The 26,533-nt window shown below is 37.9% G+C and overlaps 1 protein-coding gene across 7 annotated transcripts in view; it reads right to left on the bottom strand.

Moving 5' to 3' along the window:
• Positions 1 to 26,533, bottom strand: part of LOC121322586 (zinc finger protein 385B-like) — a 98,992-nt gene that overhangs the window by 6,867 nt on the left and 65,592 nt on the right. For 5 of the 7 annotated variants that reach the window (XM_041262725.1, XM_041262721.1, XM_041262726.1 and 2 more), the window contains 2 exons: positions 14,397 to 14,542; positions 9,598 to 9,729 (listed from right to left, as the gene is read on the bottom strand). In XM_041262725.1, the coding sequence (XP_041118659.1) occupies positions 9,598 to 9,729; positions 14,397 to 14,542 (278 nt within the window). The remainder of the gene's footprint in view (positions 1 to 9,597; positions 9,730 to 14,396; positions 14,543 to 26,533) is intronic. The other 2 variants (XM_041262723.1, XM_041262724.1) reach the window with 2 other exon arrangements.

The raw sequence follows: 26,533 nt of genomic DNA, 5'->3' as shown, positions 1-26,533 counted from the left end.
TGTGAGTATGTAACATTCTGAAAGTTTTATTTTAGAAAGTTGTCTGCTCTTGGCATTGCAATTTGCTGAAAAACAACTTAAAATGAATATGTTTTAAATGTAAATGAGTAAGACTGACTAACCTTGTTGTAGGAAATCACTTCAAGCATGCACCATAAAGCATGAGCTCCAACCAGGTGCCAGTGTGCAATTTAAATATTTCTGTTACCAGGTAAATTGCTCTAAAATATGTCAGATTTTATATCAACAAATAATCGCATATAACAATGTTGTTTTAGTTGTTTTGATCATGGCAGGTTATATTAAATATCACTGTCAGGTGGCAAAAGGTTTTGTATCGTCTACAGAATTTAGGGAATAACTTAGATTTTTTAACACACACACACACACACACACATATTAAACTGACAATGTTATTCAGATTAATAAACTCATACATCTCGGAGCTATGCTGCAATTTTTTTTTACTATTTTAATTTTCAGGAGGTTTATGTTAAGGAAATAGTTCACGACTGCCTTATTTATCATAGATTGGCTTTCAAAATTATGTTTGGAATTTCATTGCAGCAAATCTATCAGTACTGTAGCTCCACTTATCTAGTCTTTGCTTCAAAACAATGCAATATGAAATGTATTATAGAATCCGTCAACTGCGGAAGCATTAAATCGCAACTGACATGAAAATAAAGGTTCAAGTTTAAACAGCCCCATATGCCACACTGAAGATGATCTAAACAAAACAACAGATGTAGAGATGAAAAAACAACAATACTTATTTTGGTGTGGTATTATGTTAAAACTTGTAATTTTAGGGTGCCTCTATTGAAAGAAATATATTAACTCCCACAGTTAATATCATGATTTGTTAATTCAAACAGGGATAAGTCATAGAAAAAAAGCATGCTATTATGTAATGACACAAGTGCCTACTAAGAGCACAGTGCTACAGGTTTCAAATACAATTCAAAGGCATAAGACTAAATCATAACTAGGGACACTGGATGTGGCTCACTTTGTCAAGTGAAGCAGGTTATGAATATGCAAACAGTATGCAGAAATGGCACAAGCAAGACAAGAGAACACAAAGTTCAATTTGTGTTTCTTTAACCACTACAAATGTTGATTGCACCATCAGTCACCTTAAGAGCTAAACATTTCATTCAAGTGACAAAACATAACTGAACATATTCATATACAACAGCACCATACATCAAAATATAAAGTATACACTGATTGTATCACTCTCCTTGTTTAAAGAGGCAGTATGTAGTAAGCTTTCAGCTTGGTTAAATTCCTTGTTGAAACTTATCGGAATACCGTAAATAATTTTCCCATTTAGAAAATATGTGGTTATAGTTACATGATGGAAGCATACTGGCTCTTTAAAAATGTTGTGTTGCTCTATAATATTTTAGTAAAAAGCACAGGCTTTGGGGGGGGGATTTAAAATATCACAGTAGATCCATAACTCTGCACAAATGTAAAAATGAGTACATGCTCTCTTAATACATTGTTTGCAAAGGTAAAATACTACAACAAAGGAGGTGTAAGCGCACTCGAGAGAAAGACTTACTTGCCCATCGGGAGCTACTAAGCCTTTCCTCTGATATTTGCAAAAATGCTGCCTGCAATATCAGTATTACCCTACTACTCCCTCTGTTTCACTCCATTCCCTCCTCATCTATTGTACATGAGACCTGTTAAAAACAAACAAATCCATACACTATTATAGCTTCTTTAGCTGCTTAATGTACTACAGAATTAAAAATATATATTTATATGAATTAAAACACCACTGGAATTAGTTTATCTTTTCCAGTCCCCATTTACAAATGTCTAGGCACTACATTAAAGAACATGGTGATTAGAAGGTAAGTATGCCACATCAATGATATGGTGTGTTGATGTGGTAAACTTTCTAATCACCCTGTATATACTATACTTTAAACAGCTCCTGCACTGTCAACATAGGTATCTATCAAATAATTTTTCTCACAAGTAATGGCAAAATGTTGAAACCCATTTATATCCCCTCGTTCTAACTAGACAGACTCCTAGGGTACTCAATGCAGGGCCTCTTCTGCTGAATCACTGGCACTCCACAATCAATGAGCCAATTAAGCCACATGAATGTCCTGTGTATTTACACCAACTGTCAAAAGTATTGGCTTTTCTTTCACTTTTTTCAATCTAAATGCACTCTCTCTCAATTTTGTCCACAGCTAGAATAGTAATCATGTTGACATAAACTTCCAATCACACTCTCAGATCACTGTTGAGCTAGTTTTTAAGGGTCTTTTCTCTTTATCAGGGCTAATTATTTAGGCCTTGATCTAAACCGAGGTCTGCTTTGGATTGCACGACAGTAAATACAACAGAAACACATAACAGTGCATTTAAATATGGTACTGCCTTTCCATAATGTATCTTGCTCTTTACAGTTCTATATTAACCCATAGCTGAAGTTTGTTTTTATTTAAAACATGTATACTGTTTTGTAACTCATGCAGTTTTAAAAAACCTGATAGCAATTCAAAAAAGAAATCAAATTCAGTTTATTTTGCCTTTCTTTGGGGTTTGTAGAAGACTGACTTTATCCACTCTACCCTTCTTAGACTTCTAATCTTTGTCCATCAGTATCCCGAGACTACTGCTTACCCTCTTATCTGGAAAAAAATGTTCACTTTTTGAATTAATCATACCTCATTGTAGCTAATTGCTGCTGGAAACCTTAACCTGGAAAGTAGTCATCACTGCATCTCAACTCTTCTTATCTTGTTACCTCTCAATCTTCTAATGCCTTTCAAACTAGGCTGTATCACATTTAAAAGGCAAACAGCGTGATAATAAAACTATCAGTTAGCATAGCACACTCAAACTGCAAACTCAAACAAACTAGCCAAGCATTATTTAAAACATTTTTTCAGGCTTCTATTACTGTAGTTACACGCTCGTAGCTAAATCCGATCCGTTAGGTAGCATTCATCTTTAATAAAAGCATTACGGTTTATGCAGACTTCCCTTGTCGGCTTGTTAGGTTTGTTTCATTTAAAAGGCATGGAGGTATTCAGCTAAGTTGGATTTGGGCCACAGTTTCATCCTCTGACTTATTTCAGATGGCACAGCTAACTGGAGATAAGATCTCACAGAATGTCAGATAGAGATGGTCCATTTCCTTGGCTCTCATTCTTTGACCATTCTCCTAATTTTGGTAATTAATTTTATTTGAAAAAAAAAAAAAAAGATTGCTGGAGGAACCGAGAATCCTAAAGGAATGAGATCTTAAGACTAATACAAAAAATACAGCCAGAATATTATCAAAACAAGAACCTCTGAATGAATACAGAGCTTAGAATTAAACTGATTTGCATTTTATCAAAATAAATGTTATCATACAGTAATATTTGCCTGGGAGGGTGTTTTAAAATATAGCTTCTGTAATGACTTTAGCATTTTATTCATAGAGACAGGAATACTTTTAGAATTGACTAGACTGTTTTTACATCAAACAAAAAAAGGAAAGGAATGGGATCATAATATCACAGCTATTGTCCAACCCTGGATGTGAGAGCTGAGTGCATATATACTGTAGCATTTCATTAAATGGCTTACCTACAGTTTTGTAATGTCAAACTCAGAACACATTTGCAGTTTATCAATTGGCAGGAGCCTGAACAAGAGTTGGCAAACAAAGGCTTATAAAGCAGGTGTTTACAAGCAGTTGCAGATGTAGTAGCTATTAAAATCCACCAGCAAAAGTTAATAACTACCAGAATACCTAGTTCATAAATTCTTCCTTTGATACAACTGTTCTACTAAGACACTGCCTAGTTGATATACAAAGTGTAGCAAAGCCTGAAGTGCTGTGCAATAATGGAATACAATGAATTATTATTTCCCTACGTAATTTGATTGCATAGTGATGTTTTATACTGTAGAGCAGAGGTTCCCAAACTTTTTTTTTCCTGCACAACATAATTCTGGGACTTAAAAAATGTACATGACCCCAGAAAGCAACTAAAGCAAGAAAGATGCCAATAAACACAGAAACCAATACATTAAAACATTATTTAATGTACACATCAAGTCTACTGTGACACGTGAGCTTCTCAAAATCCAGCGGTGTGATTGAAACTGTCACATCCACAGTGGTTTGATTTCGAGACTTGATGCACACCAGTGCGGAGAATCCAGCTTCACACAAGTAAGTGTTGGCAAATGGCACTATCAGTTTTAAGGCACGTGTTGAGAGTGCAGGATATTCATTCTTGACACTGAAACAGAACTCCGGTAGAGAATGTTGGGCATATGTTCTTTGCAGGAGTCGATCACAGGAAATGTCAATTATCTGTTCGATTTTAGCTGCTGGAAAATCCATAGCATCAGAAGTACACTGAAAGGGGTTTTGCACCCAATCGTATTTTGCCCTGAGTCGTGGAAAAAGGACGTAAACTGTCTCCAGTTGGCTGAGATGCTCAGTCATGACCTGTGTGGGAGGCTGAATAATTTCACTTCATCCAGGAACTTGCAAAGCTATGGGAAGGATTCATAGTTTGACTTCAAAAGATTATTCTTCTAGAAAGCCGTTTTTTCACAAAGTATGTGACTCGATCACTCATCTGAAAGACGTTAGTGTTCTTTCCTTACAAACCTGGATTCAGTTCATTCAGTTTTGCAAATATATCTAAGGCACGTCTCATTTTGATCACAGAGAAAACCAACATTGTTTTTTTTTTTTTGCAGTCCATCGCATAGGCAAGCAGTTCTTCCCTCAGTTCAAAAAATCGTTCTAGTACCCTTCTTGACAGCTAGTGAATTTCAATTATGATTGGACCCTATGTCTTCACAGAGTTTTGCAAACGGGTGTGCAAGAACAGGGCGAGGCTTGATGTAGTTCACAATGGATTTGGCCTCACCTAGACTTGACCTAGCTCTGTGCTAAAATCTTTAGCTGCCAGATGCTCTCTGTGGATCATGCAGTATGTCCACAGTGCAGACGGAGCAACTAAGACGCGCAGCCCTGCTTTGTGACCTGCCACAGACGGCACTCCGTCTGTGCAAAAACCCACCATACAATCGAACGGGATATCATTATCCTTTATGTAGCAATGTAGTACACTGAATATTTATTGTGCAATCTCATGTCCTGGAAGAGGGAGACAGAACAGAATGTCTTTGAGAATTGCACCCTCCTATAAATATTACACAAAAGCTAAGAAGTGTGCATAGCGCTCCTCTGTTCTCAAATCGACTTGAAGTGCAAAAGCATCCATGTTTTTCAGATGTTCCACCAGTGTGTTTTCTTGATTTGCTGCTTTCATTCGCTTCACAGTGTTGTTGGAGAGAGGTATGGCTCTGAGTTTGTTAACCTCAGTTTCGCCACACATTATGCTTACCATATCAACTGCAGCGGGCAAAATTAAAGTCTCCTCAATTGTGTGAGGCTTCTTGGCCTGTGTGATGCGGTGGCTCACCTCAAATGATGCTCGTTGAGCTTGATCAGAGACGAACAAGGCCCTCTTGAATTACTCTTGTTGATTTGAATGGCCCTCTTACCCTCGCTGGAAAAATGATTTTGGTTTCCCCACATATTCCTTGTGAAGGGTTTCCAAGTGTTGCTGCAATTTATTTGTCTTCATGCTTTCGCTAGATAACACCTTGTGACATATTAAGCATTTTGGCTTTTCTTCGTTTTTCACAAAAAAACACTGGTAAAGCCATACTCAAAAAAATCCATCGCGCTCTTCTATAACAATAAACAAATCAAACCGAGGGTGGAATGGGGTGTCTTCCAGTGCATTTGAGACTAACGTGTGGGAGGGATGTATTTTGTAATGGAGTTATGTGATTGGTGGAGATCAGTAGAGCCTATACAGGCTTGCCTGTAAGATAGGTTGTCACACTGAACAGAGAGGCTGCTATTCCTTGCAGTGAGCAAGCAGGAGATATACCGAGGTAGAGTCTCGCGACTCAATCCACTGACCTCCACTTGGGGTCGTGACCCACAGTTTGGAAATGCTGCTGTGGAGAGTTGTAACTCAAACAGCTTACAATATATCTCTGCTGCAAATATTGCTTAACTGCAAATAAGCTTAAACCACTTTCATAGTAGTGACATGAGTATTAAATACTTTAAACATGCTATACTGTAGTTCAGTGTGCAGAGATATATTTTTATTTTATTGCAGTGTGTATATATTTTTAAATATATATTATTTTATACCTGCAATAAAGGACTAGATACAATTATAGACTTACTACAGAAATGTGTTCTTTTCCTTTAGAGAAGTTGGATGCAAAAGTCTGTTCCAGAATGGCCCATGGAACCATCACCTTTTACACAAATCTGAATGAAACATCAGTCATTTGTGCACAGGGAGATCAGATGTCTTGCTCATTGTGACTACAGGTTGTCAACAGAGTGATGCAGTTTAATATACTGTATTACAGATAACATGTCAGTGATTCTAGCTGCATGGCATATTCAACAGTCATGTGCGGTACAGTGCATTCTATTTTAGGCACTGCAGGTATTTCACAATGTGTAATACTGTAGATAGTCAAGTTGAAGTTCATATATATATATATATATATATATATATATATATATATATATATATATATATATATATATATATATATATATATATAAAATCAACAAAGAGAATAAAAAAAAAAACAACTGAATCTGAAAGTTAGATTAAAATACACTATCAGAAAATACATTTCATGAACCTGGCACTTGAATTGCCTGTGGTTTTGCATGCAGGGTAATTGCACAATTAAAAACATATATATTTTTAATGCTACTGGCATACATAACAATTAGAATCATGAGTCAGAAAGGTTGCTGCTAGTACTTTAAGAAAAAAACAAAATACATGTCCCTCTGTGTGGCTTGTACCACTATATAGTGAGAAATAGATTCATCAAAGCTACAGCTGCAGTACCAAGACTTTCCCAAGCTTTAATTACCACCCTTCTTGGGGATGCAAGTCTCTGGTGACGCATGTCCCTTAGAGTTCTGCATGCTGTATATCTCAGGGTCTGCTTATATAATTGTGATGAAACATGGTTAAGACTTGATTTCTGTTAATGATCTAAGGATAAACAACAGACAAACAAGAAATAAACAGAACAGGACAATAAATCAGGTAAAAAAAATGTTATGAAACCATGATATCAAGTCCATTTAACTACACCTAATTGAAAACTTGAACTAAACCCAAATTGGGTCAGTTAAAATTTAGGTAATTTATGGAACATTGATATTAAAACTTTAGTTACTACACTTAATATGGTTCAAATAATGTCTACTGTCTGACATTAAAATTACTGTATAATTTTGCCATTAGTCTCTAGTAAATCAGAATGTTACATTTGGAGATTTGTGTTTTTAATTACCGTCTATCTGCTTCAATACATTCCCTCACTCAAGCAATGAATACCTTTAATTATGGAAAATGAGATCTTTATTGAAAGTCTTGATGGATATTTTTAGATTAGATCAATTAGATTAAAACTGATTGTGTTGTGCTTACAGAAAGACTAATAATGTACTCTTGTTTCTACGCTCAACATCTGTCGATTGATAGATCAGTTAAGCTAATCTGATCCGTGGCGGCCTACAATTGAACCTGTTGGCTATACAACAGTATGTTAAAGTGCCCGGTAAAACTTGTGTCTTAAACTTCCAATAGAAAACAACAGCAACAGGCTTTGTCCTTCATGTAAGGCTTCATCAAAGCTCAGGGGATTCAGTGCAAACACCACATGCTACCCACTCCTGGTACTGTGTGCCAATTGAGAATGACATAATGAAATAACAGCTCTCCAAGATGAAGGTGATTAAATTACATGTTTCAATTTTCACATACAAGAAAGATTACTTTAGCAGGCAAGAACAAAAAGCTCTCAGCTACTTTATATAGCTACAGCTTTATGAAGGTTACACTAAAATGAAAACAGTTTTAGAACATATTGAATTATGTTCTTTTTTTATTATTCTCTGGCTTCTCCAAGACTTTAGACTACAGTAGAAGTGAGTTCAATACACCTTTATCTTACCTCACTGGCATACAATACACATGGTGTGATATAATTGATTTCTGTGCCGAGATTTATATAGGACAGTTTACTGTTAGATACTTTCACCTTTTTTATACTGCACTATACCTGTTACGATATACTACTGTTGTGCATTTTGCCCTGTTGGCACTGTAGAGACACCAGCAATCACAATTACTGCAGTCATTTCTCAAAACAGAAACACAACATTTAGGCTTGTTTAGCACATTGTCATGGTTAGACAGGATAAAATAAGAGCATTAAACGTAGGCCACAAAAAACTAGAACTTTCCAACTGTCTTCTTCCTCTTATTTATTAATTCTAAGGAATGAAAGTTCACAGTGGGAGGGATATAGTAATGGTCTCAATGCCACTGCTGCCGTCCATCGTAAATTAAATGGTTTCATCAGTGCCAAAAGAAAATCAAAGCACAAGAAAACATGGTATCTAATTACAGTGCCTCCCAAACAATGAACCTAAAAACACGTAAAACTCTGTAAACGGTTTACTTATACTAATTGTCACCTCAACTGCTCTGTTTAATACATGCATTGTATCTCACCACCTGAATTAAAATGTTCTCAGTCAATTCTTTAAATCTCAAAATGCATAGACACAGTTAGGGATGATAAAAAAGAAATCTACCAAATCAGCATTCATTTTCCAGTCAGGAGCAGTTGCATGCCAAGACCGGGAACAAAAGAATACTAGTACTGCAGAACAGGCTTTGTTATAATGATGCATTCCCTCATGTTTTCCTAAGCTGTGCCTACTGACTCAGAGATTAATACCCTTGCCTGGATTCAATACACTTGACACTGATAGCCTGTATTTATTTATAGGCCACTAGCATGTATACTTCAAGGCATGTCAGTGCACTAAGACCCATAAACACATCCCTGATATTCAAAATTATGTACAATCTTAGAGAATATGTTTAAATGATTACATATAGAAATCTGTTTACAAAATAAACTGTACACTATGTGCAACATCTTTTTAAACACAGTTTATTCCAGTTACTGGAGAAAAAAATTATATTTGAACTTCAGACTGACGGCACAATTCTTTTAAGTGTTTTTTACTGTTGAGGCACCACCCCTGGAAACACAGCAATTACTTAAGTAATGAATTACCATTTTCATCATCATTAAGCAATTCTAAAGAACAACATCCACCCTGAGCTTTGAATACAGGGCCATTACAGAATTGTAGCCATCATTCCCTTTCTACCTGTCAAGTTTGAAAGTTAAAAATGTAAGTTGATTAAACATGTTCAGATGATTAGACCAATGACGATTATTTGTTGCCTTATACACTGATCATACAATATTTAATACTAAATGAAAGTGAACACCCAAAGCCAAATACAAGAGAGTTATTGATTGTTTTAACTGGGTTGGTTAACATATGTGCCTCAGATCACCTTTAATTTGAACCTTCACCTTCAAGGTGGATGTGAAAAAAAAATGTATAAATGGTATACGTAAATGATAAATACAGCAAAACAAGAGTAGTAAGCAACCCACCAGTAAGAATACTGTACTCACATCTGAATTAAAACGAAGCTGGCATACGTTGCAGGAAATAACTTGCTTCTTCTTTGGAGGACTAGACACTCCGAAAGTGTGGTTAATTACTGCTTTCTGTACAGGATCCATCTGGAGGTCAAACATCAGAACAGAACACTTAATACAAAACAGTCTAGCTGAGCATTTATTAGAGAGATTTGATGTCAGCTTAAATAGCACTTGCATGTGTTAAAAAAAACAAAAAAAACACTATAATTCATAATGGAAATGCTGTTGATTATAATGTTTAAAAACCACAGAATATGGACGGTCCTTTGTGAAAGCAAAATAAAAAAAAATAAAAAAAACTAATACAAATTTTAAAGACAGGACCAGGCCTGCAATAAAATGTTAACAAGCTTTTAAAAAAAAAACAACCTGTGAAACAGTTCCATTAAATTATTATAGTCATACAAACCAATCTAGTTCTTTTAATTACAAACAATACATAATTCACAGAATCTGCATTTTAAATTTAAAATGACTTAGTAAACAATAAACTGTGTTTTGGCAGTGATAAAGATACAACTGAATGTATTAACATTTGCAATTTCTACATGCTATTTGCTCATTTTTCTAGGTAAACATCATCAGACTGCTTTTTGACTTGAAAAAAAAACAAGATACAGGGCAGTGGTACAGAAATAAAATAAAACTGTATGCATAATACTAGCAGAATAAAATTCAGGTCCCTTTTGAGACTGCCCAGCTTGGAATTAGTTGTATGTGAGCAATTGGAAAGCAACTAATACATTCCAGTTCACATCTGTAGGGATATTCTAAAACCATATCAAGATATTTTAACCCTCAACAGAATATATAGATACCCTGTATGCCCTGATCAGACAGCTTATTTTAAAAATTTGATTTTTATGGTCAACTATTTTAGTACACTAATGTTTTATTAGAAAATGTGTATACCATCCGCATTCAATGATTTCCATAATGAAAATAATGTGTGTTGAGTTAGAAGGTATATTGCATACAACAGTGCATACAGCAGTAGAGATTTACCATGTTGAAAAAAAAGAAAAGAAATGAAAAGTTTAAAAATAATACCTTTTGCACCTCGAGGTTGTCCATTATATCACCCCCCCTCCCCCCAGAAAAAAAAAAAAAACAAACAAAAAAAAAAAAAAACACAAATTCCGTTTTCTGACCAACTGAAGGATGCAAAAATTCCACCCTGTATTTATTTCAAATGTAGACTTTGAATAGGCTGCACTGGGAATGCAGAAGAGGCTCAGCCAGCACAAAGCTGTGTAGCAGTGCAAGGACAAATGCACAACAAAACAGCATGCTGCTGGAGATCTCTAGAGACCAGAGCTCATGATTACCTCAAAGCATTTGATGTTCTTTCACAAACAACAGAGAGCAGGCTGTCAATTGGTCATGACGAGAGTAACGAATTTACAAAATTAAGAATCAATATAACATTACTCACAGCTTGTGTGGATTACAGCTTGTTGGAAGACATTAATTAATAAGTCTGCTTAAAATCAGAGGATAAAGGGCCCTCACTTGATCAGCATGATTGCATACCCAATCACAAAGCCAAAGATACTTTAATTAGATCTGTGACAATACTGGGAAAAGGACTAAAATAAACAGAATTACTATCAGCAAATATTAAAATTCAAAATATAATTATAATTGACTTTGCTGAAAATTATTATGTGAACTTCTCATTCTCAAAAGTAATGTTCATTTTAGGTTTGAGAACACTTCTATGCATTTCAGAATCCAGAAAGATACCACTTCACAGGTCCTAGTCTACATTTATTAGGCCATCTGGCTACTATTTTAAGGAAAGCTATACTTTCCAAATATTGATTCATTAGACTTAAAGACTGGCTTTTTCTATCATGCTAACAACATTAATTAACATTTCTACTGATAGGCATTATGTGGCAGACTGTTACTATCCAATGGATTTAAATTACACACTTGTTTCTTGTCTCTCTTCTAGGTTAATAAGTCTCTGTTTTAAAACATGAGAATGTACAGTATTTAGCAAAATAAATAACCTCAGTACTTTAGTTGGGCTGCAGGTCAGCCAAAATGAGTATTTTATTTATTTATTTTTCAAATGAATGCAGAGCTCTTCTGCTCCAAGGATGGAGAAGTTAAAAAAGACTATGTTCCAAATCTCAGGCAGCAGCCAGTTTATTTTTTGGCAGGTTAAACAAAGACAAAGATGCAGCTTGAAGTAGAAGGTATTTAAATTCTGCACCAACCACTGGTCTACCTCGAGGTTAAACTAAAACACAAACTGGACATCCAGACACCCTTACATCACCTTGATAATTTTAATAGCATTTCATTTATAATACATAGCATTTATAATACAGTGCAGATACGATATGATATAAATTGTGCTTTAGCATTTTAAATGGCATGTGTTTTGTTTTTCACCTTCTATGCAACACAATTTTTTTTGTGTTTTTTTGGCTAGGTTCACATCTTCCATTGTTTTGATAATGTATGTCTTTATTGATTACAATCACAATCTGCAGTGCTGAACAAATAGATGCAACTATCATGCACCAATAATGCGTATGTACTGACCATCCACTGAAATGGCACACTGCTGTCAAACAGGTCTATCTTGTTGATAGTTGCTCAACACATATACAAAAGTGTACAACTGAATGGAAAAAAAAGTTAATATCATTCAACAGTGTTGAGGCAGGTTTTAGATTATCCTTGACATTCATCTAGTGAAAGAGACTATTAACTGAAACACTGCTTGCTAAGTAAACAAGGGGCAGCATGCAGTACCTTGCAAGGCTCTGCTGTTTAAACATTAATGTATTTAGTGGGGATGTAAAACCGGTTTAGTTCTCCACTTTTAATAAGAGATTGCCTGTATTCAATTTCCAAACAGCAGTCTACTTGAACCTGACTCTTGCCAGTACATTGAATTATTAAGAGGCTTGAACTGTAACACCTGCTCTACACTACTGCAGTGTCTATTCCAGAGGGATTGATAATGTCACTGTTCAAAACATCCTGGCTACAGTATTCTGAATCCTTGTCTTCAATAGCTCCTATTATAAAGAATTAAACTATATGCTAACTTGCATGCATTTCAAAATGTAACCGTGTTTGGCCACTATTGAAAATGTTAGGAATGTTCTGTTCCTTTACAAAAAGTATTGGATTAAATTGATGCATACTACTAATACTAAAATGTTAGGGTAATATAAAAAGTTACACTTATTTTATTTACTCTCTGGAAAATGTCTCCACCACACATTACAAACCAGACCAGCTTTAGGAACTTTACGTGGCCAGATAACTATGCTTCTAATTAGTGGAGGACTAGTGTATTATATTATCAAACTATAAATGTCCTTTTCTTCATTTTGCTTGGGTTTGTTACAGTACAGGTAACGTTTTTGTTTTCTTTTTTCTTTTCCGATAGGTACCTGTTGCCTAGAAAAGGTGCCACTATAAATACAGCTATCTTGGCAAAGATTTATCTGACATAACTGAGCCAGTACTTCTCGGAAGATATTATAGGCAACGCTGATATAAAACATTGGTGCTCTGATGTCATTTTAACCAGCCTAATTAACTTCAGATTGTTTTGGGGATGTTTAAATCGTATTTGTATTCATTCCTATTCCTAGCATATATATATATTTGACATTAATTGGCTGAATATAATATGAAAAACAATCAAATTATTCTGTTAAAGTTTGTGATTTAACAAGTAAGAGGCACAGACTAAATGTGTTACTCATAGTATATACAGCTATGGCCAAAAGTTTGGCATCACGAAAGAGTCAAATTAAATCTGCTGAATAATGTTAATTTAACATATTGAATTACATGGCGCTTTACATTTTTGCATATATGCTACTTAATGAAAAAACAAATATAACATTTCAAAGACCTAAAATGAAATACTATACTATATTTTTTTAAATTATGTCTGAATTCTAAAATTCTAGGTGATGCAAAACTTTTGGCCATAGCTGTGCATATGTAAAAAAAAAAAAAAAAAAAAAAAACTATTTTGTGAATGTTCATTAGATTATCAAGATATTAGTTAAATGCCTAGATGCTAGGGATAAGGGATATATTATTGATATTGATAATAATAATAATACTAATAATAATAATAATAATAATAATAATAATAATAATAATAATAATAATAATAATAATAATAATAATCAATTCAAATTATTATTGCATTTTGTTTTTGAAAGATGCCTTCTTAAAAAGGGAGTCTGCATATTCTAGCTGGTAAAGGGTTAAGGAAGAACATTTATTTCTTACCCTATTTCAGGTCACATCAATCTCTAATCCACACTCAGCATCTGCCATCAAAATGAAAACTGCTTTCGGGTAGATAAAGCCTGAAATCAATTTTGTTCACCCTAGTTTTGGGGGGGTGGGGGCTGGGTGGTCAATGTCTGTAGCTGTATTCTGTGCTGGTCTTTCAGCATGCAGGCAGCATCGTGACAGCACAAACACTTTGCAGTTGTTGGAAGAAGCAGGATAATGATTTTGAAAACAAGATCGGTTGATAGAAAGCTCAAAAGATGTTTGCAGCAATGAAAACAATATGTTATTTAAACACAGTCCCAAATGGGATAGAACAATGTATAAACGCAGTTCACAAACTTGGAACAAATATTAATGAATACAAAAATGACTACATGCTGTATTTTACAAGACAGACTTCACACACTGGGGCATTACAGCATCTAAAACAACAGCAACAAAATCAGACATGTACTTACTGTGTTAAAATTTGGGAAGAGTCCAACAGCAGAACTAGTATCCATAGGAAAGGACATAAAAGGTTTGCTATCCAATGAGGGCTGCATCATCAGGGTAGGTGTTCGCACAGCTGCAGGAAATGTGCTGCTATGGCATGTACTTCCTGCTGGTGAGGAAAGAAAATGAAATTCATTAGCTTGGGAGCAAGAGTCTATTCATAGCACATGTGAAAGAATAAATTATTACTATCAGAAATGTTCACAGAAATGGCAAATTCTGAAGCGACGAATTAGTGAAGCAATTAGATTAGATTAGTGAAGCCAACTCATCATTTTTTAAATGAAGCAGGACATTGCCCTGCAAACGGCTAAGTTGGGATTCTGAAAAGACATATGGTGTGTGAATCATCCTGGCAGGTAGAATGATTGTGTCTCTCGGTCTGCACAATCCAGCGAGCTAAAGAGGCTGGGGACAGGCACCTATTAAAGCCAGATGCTTATTGAATGCAAGCTGGCCTATCAAATCAATGGAGATGAAGGGCTACAGGGACGTCATGCAAATCTGAGGCAATAGAGGTCAGGCAGCCTCTCAGATTAGTATTTATTTATGATATTCAGTTCTATTGAACTCCAAATTCAATTTAAGCATGTTGAAATACAGTCTTGTGATGCACTGCTGCTGCAGCAGAGTTATTTAACTTCAGCAGCAATTTGACAGCAAAAATGATAAAGGAAAATACCTGCAATTTAATAAATACATTAGTTTGTAAGTGTATAGTAGTACACAATACACAAATGATTCTATAATCGTTTTTGTTGGGACAAGTTTACATATATATATATGTATATGTGTATTTCTGTACTTATTTGTTCACGTTACATTCTACAATAAAGCTTCAATTTGCTTTGATAATTGATTTAGAATATCCTTTAGAACTTTGGTGACTGCATTATAGTTACAAATATCACATTACAGTAATTAAAAGGTATACTAGCTACACTTGTACAATACATGTTATTAGCTTTCATTACTAATGAATAGGATTGTTTTAATAGTTGGATGAGTATGTATTTTGATAAACACATTGTCCATGATCTCACTGCACAGTAGAACGCTGGAGAACACTGCAGAGCAGGTTTCTGACTACAGACACTTTTTTAAAAGTGCTCATATTTTCCTAAGGTGGAATGTTTAAAACCCTTTGCACCACATTATTCAAAATAGAATGAATATTCCATGTTGCAGTGCCAGTATGATGTGAATATAGTTAAAAGGGCAGGTATAACAACACAAAGGCATTCTTCCATCTACTGTTTCTATTTCTTAAATAAGCTTAGTATTTATTTATTTTTTTGGTAAATCACAACTAATATTAGCTGTAAAACATAAAAGATAGTACAGTATGTACTTGCACTGATGGGTCCACATGGATCTCTATCTAATAACATGAATATATTACAGAAGCTAACAAATTACAAGAAACAAGGTGCAGATAAACAGTGGGATATCTTTATATCTAAGAACCAGGTTTCCCAGACTAACAGCTAAGATGCAGCAATAAAGCAAAGTATGCTGGGAGACACTGTAAACAAACTCAGAAGACCAGGATCCCATTTCCAATCTGTTTCAAAATAATATAAAATCAATTTGTAATTTACTTGTCCAGTAATTATATGTGTATAGTAATTTGCAACTTTCTTTGTGTTTGTTTATTTTAAGTGAAGACAGCTTTTATTGATGTAAATGATTAGAATCAAGTAAGTAAATCAAATAAGAGCTCCTGTACAAACAGGTATTTACCATTAGCTAAACATGGTAATAGAAAAAGTAGACTATGGCCCAGATATTTGAAGCAATGCATAATCCCCTTGCAAAATTTGTGCTTTTGCACAAAAACTGATATTTTCCAACAAGGCACAAGACAATTGCCTGAAGTTGGAAAATAGTTTTTTGCTCAATTCGCAAATGTGTTTGTGCCTCGTAAAACCACCTGCACTTTCATTACCAACATAGCAGAAATGCACAAGAGCTACGCGTGAATTCGCAGAATTGGGATACTACACGATAATGAACTATTAACAATACCCTGTCAAGCAGCTATCATAGGTGTACAGTACATACCAATATTCCTCAGACAAGTCTACGCTCAAGTCTGCACATGGAATGCAGAATCAAAGCTCAACACACATCATTAGAATTGGCACCCCCCAAGTTGCATGCCCACCCCAACTAATATATAAATAAGCTACTAAATGGAGAAATGAAACAACGGACCACAGGATAGTGTAGGCTATTCAGCATATAACTTAAGTAAAAATATATTGTAGTGACCTGATAACTGGATAAGTGTCAACATGACATTGGAGAATGCAACTACAGGGATATTTTACGGATTGAGCCCTTGGGCACTGCGGCCCTTTGCCAGTGTTGCTGAGGATTGGGCACTTAGCTGAATGCATGTAAGGGATTGCATTGCAAGCCTATCACGCTTATCCTAAAACTTAGCCATTTTCATTCAAATTTGGCCTTCTGAGCAATTCAAATCATTTTGTGCTTAAACATCTTAAATTTGCACACATGCATACATTTGTATCTTAAGTTTACCATTATCACAGGAATTTGCATGGCTAATAAGCTAAATATTTTAAAGGGCCATCACAGATTCTACGGAATTCAAACAGATGTATTTATGCTGTGCTGTTTGTTGTGTGAGTTCATGATTTCTCTACTTCTGTCGCCATAATTTTGACAGGTGTCACACAAATGACAACCGCTGGTTACCACACTCCATTCTGAGGTTTTTCCTGATTAGAGGAAAAACCTCAGAATGGAGTGTGGTAACCAGCGGTGTACCACAGGGATCAGTATTAGGTCCTCTGCTATTCCTAATTTACATTAATGATTTAGATTCTGGTATAGTAAGCAAACTTGTTAAATTTGCAGACGACACAAAAGTAGGAGGAGTGGCAAACACTGTTGCAGCAGCAAAGGTCATTCAAAATGATCTAGACAAGATTCAGAACTGGGCAGACACATGGCAAATGACATTTAATAAAGAAAAGTGTAAGGTACTGCACGCAGGAAATAAAAATGTACATTATAAATATCATATGGGAGATATTGAAATTGGAGAAGGAATCTATGAAAAAGACCTAGGAGTTTTTGTTGACTCAGAAATGTCTTTATCTAGACAATGTGGGGAAGCTATAAAAAAAGGCTAACAAGATGCTTGGATACATTGTGAAAAGTGTTGAATTTAAATCAAGGGAAGTAATGTTAAAACTGTACAATGCACTAGTAAGACCTCATCTTGAATATTGTGTTCAGTTCTGGTCACCTCGCTATAAAAAAGATATTGCTGCTCTAGAAAGAGTGCAAAGAAGAGCGACCAGAATTATTCCGGGCTTAAAAGGCATGTCATATGCAGACAGGCTAAAAGAATTGAATCTGTTCAGTCTTGAACAAAGAAGACTACACGGAGACCTAATTCAAGCATTCAAAATTCTAAAAGGTATTGACAGTGTCGACCCAAGGGACTTTTTCAGCCTGAAAAAAGAAACAAGGACCAGGGATCACAAATGCAGTTTAGAAAAAGGGGCATTCAGAACAGAAAATAGGAGACACTTTTTTACACAGAGAATTGTGAGGGTCTGGAATCAACTCCCCAGTAATGTTGTTGAAGCTGACACCCTGGGATCCTTCAAGAAGCTGCTTGATGAGATTTTGGGATCAATAAGCTACTAACAACCAAACGAGCAAGATGGGCCGAATGGCCTCCTCTCGTTTGTAAACTTTCTTATGTTCTTATGTTCTTAAATATGCGTATGTTACCTATTCTAATTAATTTACATTTTCTATCTTTCTTGTTTTCTGTTACAGTACCATCTGTTTTTTTTTTTCTCTCAGTAGCCGTGATCCCGCTTATCAAACCGCTGTTGCTTGTCTGGATACTGGTAGTTGTTTAGTTTCTGCCGGCCCGGTCTGTTTCATATCGAAGGTATGTACTATGATACCGTGCTCTATTCTTGATTCTGTTTTGGGAGTTATTCTTTCAGCACCAAGAAAGCTTGCTTGGGAAAGTGATTCGTTTTGTTTCGGTCCATGATTGTAGCTTCCCTTAATATATTTTTAAAACATGTATGTGGCAAAGCGTAAGCCTTGTACAATGAAATATGTAGTTTATTGTATGTTTGTGTTGATTGTTAATATTGATTTAATTGTTTATCTGCTGTGGCGCTCCGCTGGGGACGATTACCCGTCTGTGTGGAGCAGCAGCTGAAAGCAATCAGCTGTTCCAGCAGGCGGGTGGGCGTGTCAACGGAGTGTCAGTATAAAAGCATGGCGATCGCTGTGATCGGGGCTGCTGCAAGGCCTGCCGTTTTCATGGCACATTTTGATTTATAGTTTGTTGTACTGTGTTTTATTTTGCACTTTTTGTACAGTTTGCTGTATTAGTCCTCTGTGCGTTACCATCGCTGGTAACGTCACATGACCACCTTTATTTTACTTTCGTTTTCTGTTTGTTTTTTTGTTAATAAAACCTGCGCGCCTGTGTCGGCGTTTTCAACAACACCACCTCTGTCTCTCTGTATGCTTGAACAGCGGCTACCCACACGCGTGACACGAGGAAAACCCTGTCACAATGTATTTTAGACTAGTGATGCTGCTAACACAATTGTTCTTTTGAATATAATCATTATAGAGATGTGGACAGAACCTTGTATGATCGCTGGGTTTTTTCCATTGTTGTATTACCTTGAAAAGCGCCGGTGATTGGTTAAGTGAGTGCTGGAGTAATGTGCGCAGAGTTAAGGCTTGCTTTTTAAGCGTTATTTTATCGTGTCACAAAACTGATTTTGTGGTTGCTGCCAAATTGCGCTATCCATACATTATATTTGTGCACAGCGAAAAAACAATTGTGGCACGCAAAAAGAAGTTTTGAGTATGGCATATTTTGAGCATAACGGCCATCGGCGATGTGCATAACTTTCTACGCAGTGCACAAACTTTTTGAATATCTGGGCCATGGCGTCTTAATTTCATATCTGAATTTACACATTTTGTTTCTCGCCATTTTGCTCGCGCTGTTCACCAAAGCATAAGAATTATAATAATGTTTTAAAATGTAGCACCTGGTGCTACAAGAAACCATAGAAATTGGCCACCATTTTTAGGCACAGGGTGCAAAAAACAATCTTGGAAAATGTTTTGAGATACTGTATCATGTGCGGTATGTCTTCCAAAGGGCTGTCAGGCTTGTTCTAAATGGATGTACACTAAATTGAAGAATGCCTTGAAGTGCAAAAGCTTTAAGCACTACATCAACCCACTAGGGAAACAGTTTTCATTTTTTCCCCTTTTCATTTTCTGCCCTTGTCCTGATCTCAGTTTAGACTGAATATGTGCAGGAGTTAAAGTGGAAAGAGAAAGTAAATATGCCTTAACTTTCCAAACTTTCAAAACTCTTTCTGGAACCTTACTGGGTCTGCATATGGCACAGGATCTCTTCCTTGACACACCAATGCCTGAGATTCTTTGAATGACATATTCTCAAAGCACATTACCTTTCCAATTAGCAATTACATAGTTATATTACATAACCCAAATGTTGTGAATCTCATCATACACTGCCATTCCAACTTACAATAGCCCAACCCTATTCAACAGTATTATGCTTCTGTTTCAGAAATATAAAGTAGTCTGCATTTTCTTCCTAGGATATAGCATCTTACATTACTTGCTGATCTGCTACAATTATATAAATCATCTTTTTTATGACCTTTACCTAGGATATTTATATTACTAAAAAAATTTAAAGTCCCCATATTATTTAGATATGTGATTAAGCTTAAATTATTTAAGTCAGCAAATGTCTGTGGATTTGTATAGTACTCAAAGAAGACTGTATCTTTGTTCATAAAGTGTAATTTTAGCATGCTATTACACATGGAAGAACATGTGCTATGACTAACTTCAAGTAGACTTATAAAAAAAGTTTGTGACTTAAATAATGCAATGGAATATATATGTGTTCATTCTTCTGTACATGAATGCATGTCCATAACTAACTTGCAACTTAGTAAAAAATTAGAAATTTTCTCACATGGCATCAGCAATCATTTTAATGTGCCAGATGAAAAGAAAAGCTAAAAAAGAAAAGGTAAAAAAAGAAAGAACAAATGTGACACGTAAACATAGCTGTTGATTAAAAATGCCACCCGAGTGGAAAATATGTTTATATACTTATGTACTACAAATTCTACATGATATAAGTGTCAATTTCTAGGAACGTAAATTAGTAAATGTTATTCTCACCTGTTCTATGTTAGTAAAAAAATTAACAAATGGAGCTGTGATGTTAAACTAATGTAACAATACAACATGTATCCTGATATGCAGGTTGCAATATGATATGTACAGATATGTGCAGTATCACAAAACATGTGATGGGCCTGACGGGCTACATGCAGAATAATGATTTTAATGATAGACAAACACTAAATGGGGCAGGAAGAACTATAAACCACACTTAGTCTTCATTCAAGAATGAACAGGTCAACTACAAGTTGCTATGTTGTGGTTTTAGTCTTGTATCACAGTACGTTTATTACAATATGATAAATTATGTGGAGTAAATATTATGATCCATCGATACAATTAATCGTTACACCCCAAATAATGATTATAAGATGAACATGTTTAACAGCTGATTAAGCATTTATATCCACCTCATTTCTGTCCTAACTAATGACAATTACACACACACACACACACATATATATATATATATATATATAGTTTTTTTTTTTACAAAATAAGTTAGACTCTATAGCTGGATTGTGTGCTAGAATGAGTTATTGTACATATCAGCATGTAAAAGTTACATGAATTATTGTTTTCTACTGGAACTACAGTAAAGCAGTTTCTATTCAATGCTGCTGATCACAGTTCTCAATCAGTATTTGTAATCAACTGACCATTATCATCAGGAAAAATCTAAGCTTGTTTTGATCTTGGCTGTGTTGAGTCTAACTGAGTAGGGTTATTGTTAACTAGAGGTCAGGGATTGGGAAATCAGTATATAATGGCAATACAATTGCGAGAATGGGAGATCTAAAAGCATTTTTAAAAATCAGGGTCAAGGTCAAAAACAGTTGCCAAGGATAATGAAATCTATTAAACAGGTTTATATATATATATAAAAACATATATATATATATATATATATATATATATATATATATATATATATATATATATATATATATATCTCTATATATATATATCATCTAATATATATTTGAGATTTCCTATTACAAGGTTTAATTGTGACATTGATTTTATGTATATTGTTTGCATTCTGCTGACAGAATCACAGTGGATGAAAGGTATAAACACATTCATCTTATCTGTCATACCAATCCATTTAAAAGGCATGACTCTATGACCACTGGTGCTGCTGTGAAATCATGCTGTGTTAACACTGCAGAATTAAGTGAATGCAGCATGAAATTGCTCTTTTCCCAAAGGTCAGAGAACACTCTGCCTCCAGTCACCCAATCAAATCTGTATGCAAATATACCCCAAATACAGATGCTGGCAGAAGAAAAATACAGTCACTGTTCATTAACATTATAAAATTGAGCAGATGTTGGTCATTTCATTAGCAAGTACATGCCACAACTTGCTTTGTCAAACAAATGTTATTTGAAACCATTTTTTTTTTTCTTTTGGCATTTATTTCTCATTCACAGTTTAAGCTTATATACTGTATCCGTGTCCACTCGTATAACCTTTTCAATTAGTGGAGCTATTCAAGCAACCTGTGAGGGCCCTCCAACGAGAACATGTGGAGAAACGACTGCGCGTGAGAAGTTCTTCGTGGGAAAAGTGCAGAGCAGTTTTGAAGTAGTAAGGAGAAATTACATACAGTCCGAAAATACATTAATTGGGAAATTACTGCATTAAATTCTAAAAGCTGCATGTCTTTTTCTGATCACAAACTGAAACTCAGAGCAGCAGATTCAAATTTGGCGTTGTTGTGAGTGGAGCTAACAGCAAGCACAGGCATACAAAAGCAAGGCCATTCAAACAGCGCAGCGCGGAGAAGTGGCTGCATGTGAGAAGTGCTTTGTGGGAAAAGTGCAGAGCAGTTTTGAAGTAGTTGAAAGCAGATTGACAGTTGCAGAAACTACACTTAAACATACAAAAAACAACAATAACAATCAAGCCAGTAATCTGTGACACCTGTATGATGTGGGAAATCTGAGAAAATCCAACAGAGCGAAACCAAGTGTGTGTAATGTGCTGCAAACGAAAGGAACAACATCCAGCACCCCATAAACAAGTGCTGGCCAGGCAGCAAAAAAAAATGAGGTCATGATTGATGGGGACGCCATATTGAGAAACACAGCAGTCTAGACACCCTTACTTTGTCACGCACATCACTGAGAACATGGACAGTCTCCTAGAACGAAGAGGAGACGACCCGGTAGTAGTCGTCCACATCGGTACAAATAACATTGGAAGAGACAGACCAAATCCCTGCAAAACAAATTCAGAGAGCTAGGAATTAAATTAAAAGACAAGCGCAAAACTGTTGTATTTCCCGGGATACTGTCGGCACCTTGCAAAGGACCGTACGAACAGCTGGAAATAATACTGGACCACATTCTGCAACAAGGGCTATCTATCTATATAGGCGGGACAGACTGCACTTAAATAAATAAAAAGGGAACCAATCTACTTGTGGAGAGGATCCTCAAGGAGGTTAAGAAGCATTTAAACTAGAAAGGAACGGGGGAGAAAATCAACAAAAAATTGAAGGGAGACTACATCAGAACAAGGGCAACAACTCAGGTAAGATAGTGTGACGGAAAGATGAGTTCTGGTGATGAATCTTCCTCCCAACCTGTGAGGGCGCTAAAGAACGGGAGGAGAAGTATCTGGAAGGGCTGGCCTGACAGTTCGTTTCCGGGTCAGGGAAGTGGGTCAGCCTGGAGGGAAGCGCGACTCTGTTGTAAGACCGTATTGATTTGAAAGGTAAATGAGAGGCAGCTGCAAGTAATAAGGCAGCTGCAACCGTTTATCTCGATATCATGCGGGATTACATATAGGGGCCAGGGTAACGCTGATCTTCTCCTTCGTTTGGGTTAAACGAGTGGAGAGAGAGAAGGACTGAGAGAGGAGCTCTCAGAGTGGATTGTGTTAGTGTTTTGTATTGTTGTGTCTGTCCGTGTAACTGTCTGTTTTTGTATTTAGCACTAGACAGTTAACACACGTCTCCGGAGCTGTCGAAAGGAGAGCACTATCCGGAGCACCACTGCACTGAGCACCTGCACGTTTTCGATCACCCAGGACTGGTGACCGTACCGCTGTTTTTGTTCAGGACTGTGCCCTTGGTTTCATTATCCCCGTGCTTTACACATTGTTGTGTATTGCCGGGGATTTATTATTTTTGACGGTCGCCAGACCTGGAAAAGAGCAATAAAGCACTTATTCACTGAATCACTGTTGTCTGTTCATCACTCCTGCACCTCATCACCGCGACATCTGTTCCCCTTACCAACCACTTGGCCACACATGGTGTCAGATCCGGGATGGACCGCAACGCACTGGCGGAGCTGCTGCAGGCACTGGAGATCAGACGGGATGCAGAGGAGAGACGGAGGGAGGAGCGCTATACGGCGCTCATTGAACGGGTAGGGCTGATCGTTGCTGCAGGAGCGACCCCTACCGGAACATCATTGATGTCGGCCCCGAAGGCACGGGCCATGAAAATGACGGCGGAGGATGATCCGGAGGCATTTTTGGTGGCGTTCGAGTGGATGGCAACCGTGGCGGGATGGCCTCGGGAGTTCTGGGCAAGCCAGCTAGGACCTTGCCTGGTCGGGGAAGCGCAGGCAGCTTACCAAGCCCTGAGCGACCAATACGCCACTGACTATGACCTAGTCAAGCAGGCTATCCTCCGTCGTCTCAACATCACCGCGGAGACCCACCGGACGCGGTTCCGCGAATACCGGAGAGCCCCGGAGACACGCCCCAGGGTGGTGGCACAGCGGTTGTGCGACCACATGGTCCATTGGCTGACCCCAGAGAAGAAGACCGCTCAACAAATGGGGGAAGCCATTGTGGTGGAACAATTCTGCCATGTGGTCGGCGCCGAAACTCAGGCGTGGGTACGGCGCCACAACCCTGACACCCTGGAGGAGGCGGTCAAATTGGCCAAAGATTTTGAGGACTCTTTGACGTCAGCCCAGGTCGGGATCCTGCCCTGCTAAGGAACCAACCTCTCCCTCCCTCTCCTCCAACACCACCACCATCACCCTCGGTCCCGGCACCCAGACCTCCCAGACCGCCGACCCCGTTGGGCCCCCTTGCCTCCCCCCCATGGAGACCGAGGATGGCCCCCAGCTGGGGTAGAGGTGTTGCCCCTGCCCCATTGCCCTACCAGCAGCGGGACAGATATTTAACCTATGCCCCCTCTGTCCCTCCACTCTGTTTTAGGTGTAACCAGCCAGGACATAGGGCCAGGTCATGCCCCGCTGCTATGGAGTGTGACGTGGCTGCATGCAACTGGACGCCTGGAACGGGTAAGCAGGGGAAAAACGGTTGGGAGGGGCCCTGTCTGATTGACGTGGTTTTAGGGAATGTGAAAACCCACGTGTTAGTGGACACAGGGTGTGAGCAAACCTTGATTAGGACAGCTCTCTTGGGCGGTGTGTCATGGCGGACACAAGGTCAGGTGGCCATCTCCTGTATCCATGGAGACACGGCGGCATACCCCACCCTAAAAGTATATTTATCGGTAGGACCGATAAAACGTCACCTTGTAGTCGGGGTGGCGGAAAGGTTGCCGCACCCAGTTATTCTGGGCCGAGACTGGCCAAAATTCAGAGAATCGGTGCAAATAATGGCAGTCTCAGCCACACACGTAAACGTGGCAGAAAAAGGGAAAAAGGAACGGATTGGTGATGTGTTTCCTTTTCATACTGAAATGTTTTCCCCTCGGTTCCGTCCTAGAAAAACAAATAAGGAGAGACGGACCGCGAAATGTGAGGGATCGTCTTTGAGACAAGGCTGGGGTCTGGTGGGAGAGTGCTGTAATGGTAACAAACGCCAGTCGAAGGGAGTGGGAACGCAGTGTGATCGAGAGAGCGAGGTTACTGGGCTGACTAGGGCAGAGGTTATTCCAGCCCCTCTCAATATACCGGACCCGTGGTACTCAAGCGCGGACCTAGTGTGGGGCCAAAAGAACGACCCGTCACTGGTGCACGCTTGGGGGCAGGTCCGGTCCATTGAAGGTAAGGATGTTGATGGCGCTGGGCCGCTAGTATATCCACATTTCAGTATAAAGGGGCAATTACTATATAGGGTAAACCTAGCCGCGGGCACAGGACAGCCTGTAACACAATTATTGGTTCCCCCGTCTTGTCGGACCAAGGTCATGAGGCTGGCGCATGATATCCCTTTTGCGGGGCACCTCGGAGCCGAGAAGACGAGGGAACAAATATTGGCTCGATTCTATTGGCTTGGTCTTCATACTGATGTGTCGAGATATGTAGCCACATGCCCAGACTTCCAGTGAGTAGCGCTGGGTCGAGTGCGGAAACCCGGACGGGGCCCCCTCGGGTGTAACCCACATTTCATATTTAACCAAGGTAACCAAATTGGATATGGAAACAGTTAATTTGGGCTCCAGGGGTACTAGTGACTCCCCACCCGGCGATCGTACTATTGGTTTGAAAAAAACGCCAAACGCCCCGTTTCCAGGATAGGCTGGCGGGTCTTATTGCTCACCTTCGCTTTTGCGGGAGGGGACCCTCCGGAGGGCACGGGGCGAGCCAGGGGGACGGGGGCTTTAATTTTGGGGGGGCTAATTCATCGGCTCGTTACGGGTTTCTGGTGTACGGGTCGCGAATCGTGCCCTTAAGCCAGAAAGGTGGCCACATCGCCTCCAGCTTCTACAAACCAGGGGAGTGACGGCTGCCACCCAAAAGGATGAATAAAGCTTTTATCCAGCATCGGTTAAACAGTTTACGGCGTCTGCGGGCATCGCAACCGGAAAACACAATTGGAATGAGGACCCGTATGGCGCGTTTCTATTGATAACCCTCTGGGTAAATACGGTGCCATTATTAAGGGGGGGATTATATGG

Source organism: Polyodon spathula, chromosome 11 (assembly GCF_017654505.1).
Source record: "Polyodon spathula isolate WHYD16114869_AA chromosome 11, ASM1765450v1, whole genome shotgun sequence".
Classification (NCBI taxonomy): Eukaryota; Metazoa; Chordata; class Actinopteri; order Acipenseriformes; family Polyodontidae; genus Polyodon; species Polyodon spathula.
Note: the sequence above shows the minus strand (reverse complement) of the source record. Positions and strands in the feature narration are given on the sequence as shown.